The 641-nt window shown below is 71.8% G+C and overlaps 1 protein-coding gene across 1 annotated transcript in view; it reads left to right on the forward strand.

Moving 5' to 3' along the window:
* CORO6 (coronin 6) overlaps positions 1–295 on the forward strand; it is a 6621-nt gene extending 6326 nt beyond the window's left edge. The window contains 2 exon segments of the mRNA XM_021713042.1: positions 1–84; positions 170–295. The exon segment at positions 1–84 is cut by the window's left edge and continues 46 nt beyond it. Coding sequence (XP_021568717.1) covers positions 1–84; positions 170–295 — 210 coding nt within the window.
* Positions 296–641: the final 346 nt, after the last annotated feature.

Here is a 641-nt window from a genome sequence, read left to right on the forward strand (position 1 = left end):
CGCGTCACCAAGCGCAACATCCTGGACGCGCGCCCCCCCCCGGGCCCCCGCCGCAGCCAGTCGGCCAGCGACGCCCCCTTGTCGGTAAGATCCGGCCCGGCTCTCCAGGCCCAAGCTACATCCCCCTGCCGCCCCTCTTCGACCAGGCCTCTCCTGTCCCCCGCCCCAGCAGCAGCACACCCTGGACACGCTGCTGGAGGAGATCAAGACGCTTCGCGAGCGGGTGCAGGCCCAGGAGGAGCGCATCACGTCCTTGGAGAATATGCTGTGCGAGCTGGTGGACGGCACGGACTAGCTCGCGCGCCGGCGAAGCTCCGCGCCAGGCGGGCGGGGCGGGGCGGGGCGCACCACTCGGCCGCGCCCCGGCTTCTGGTCCGAGACTCCGGACCCTGCCTTCCCGGGCTGGGGCCGGGGGCGGGACTGGGAAGGGGAGTCCGCGTCTGCCCGGCTGGGGCCGGGCTGCGCGCCTCGTCGGGGGGCGGCTGGAGCTGGCCTAGGGAGGCCTAGGGTAGCCGGGGGCCTCGGCAGTGGTGCTGCACGCGAAGTGGTGCCCTCCCGTCCCCCGCCCAGGGCAGGGAAAGTACTTAGTATTAGCGCGATGCTTGGGAATATTGGGAAGCTTGAGCTTGACCTCAAAGGGT

Source organism: Carlito syrichta, unplaced genomic scaffold (assembly GCF_000164805.1).
Source record: "Carlito syrichta isolate Samal-C Ts95f unplaced genomic scaffold, Tarsius_syrichta-2.0.1 Scaffold304000, whole genome shotgun sequence".
Classification (NCBI taxonomy): domain Eukaryota; kingdom Metazoa; phylum Chordata; class Mammalia; order Primates; family Tarsiidae; genus Carlito; species Carlito syrichta.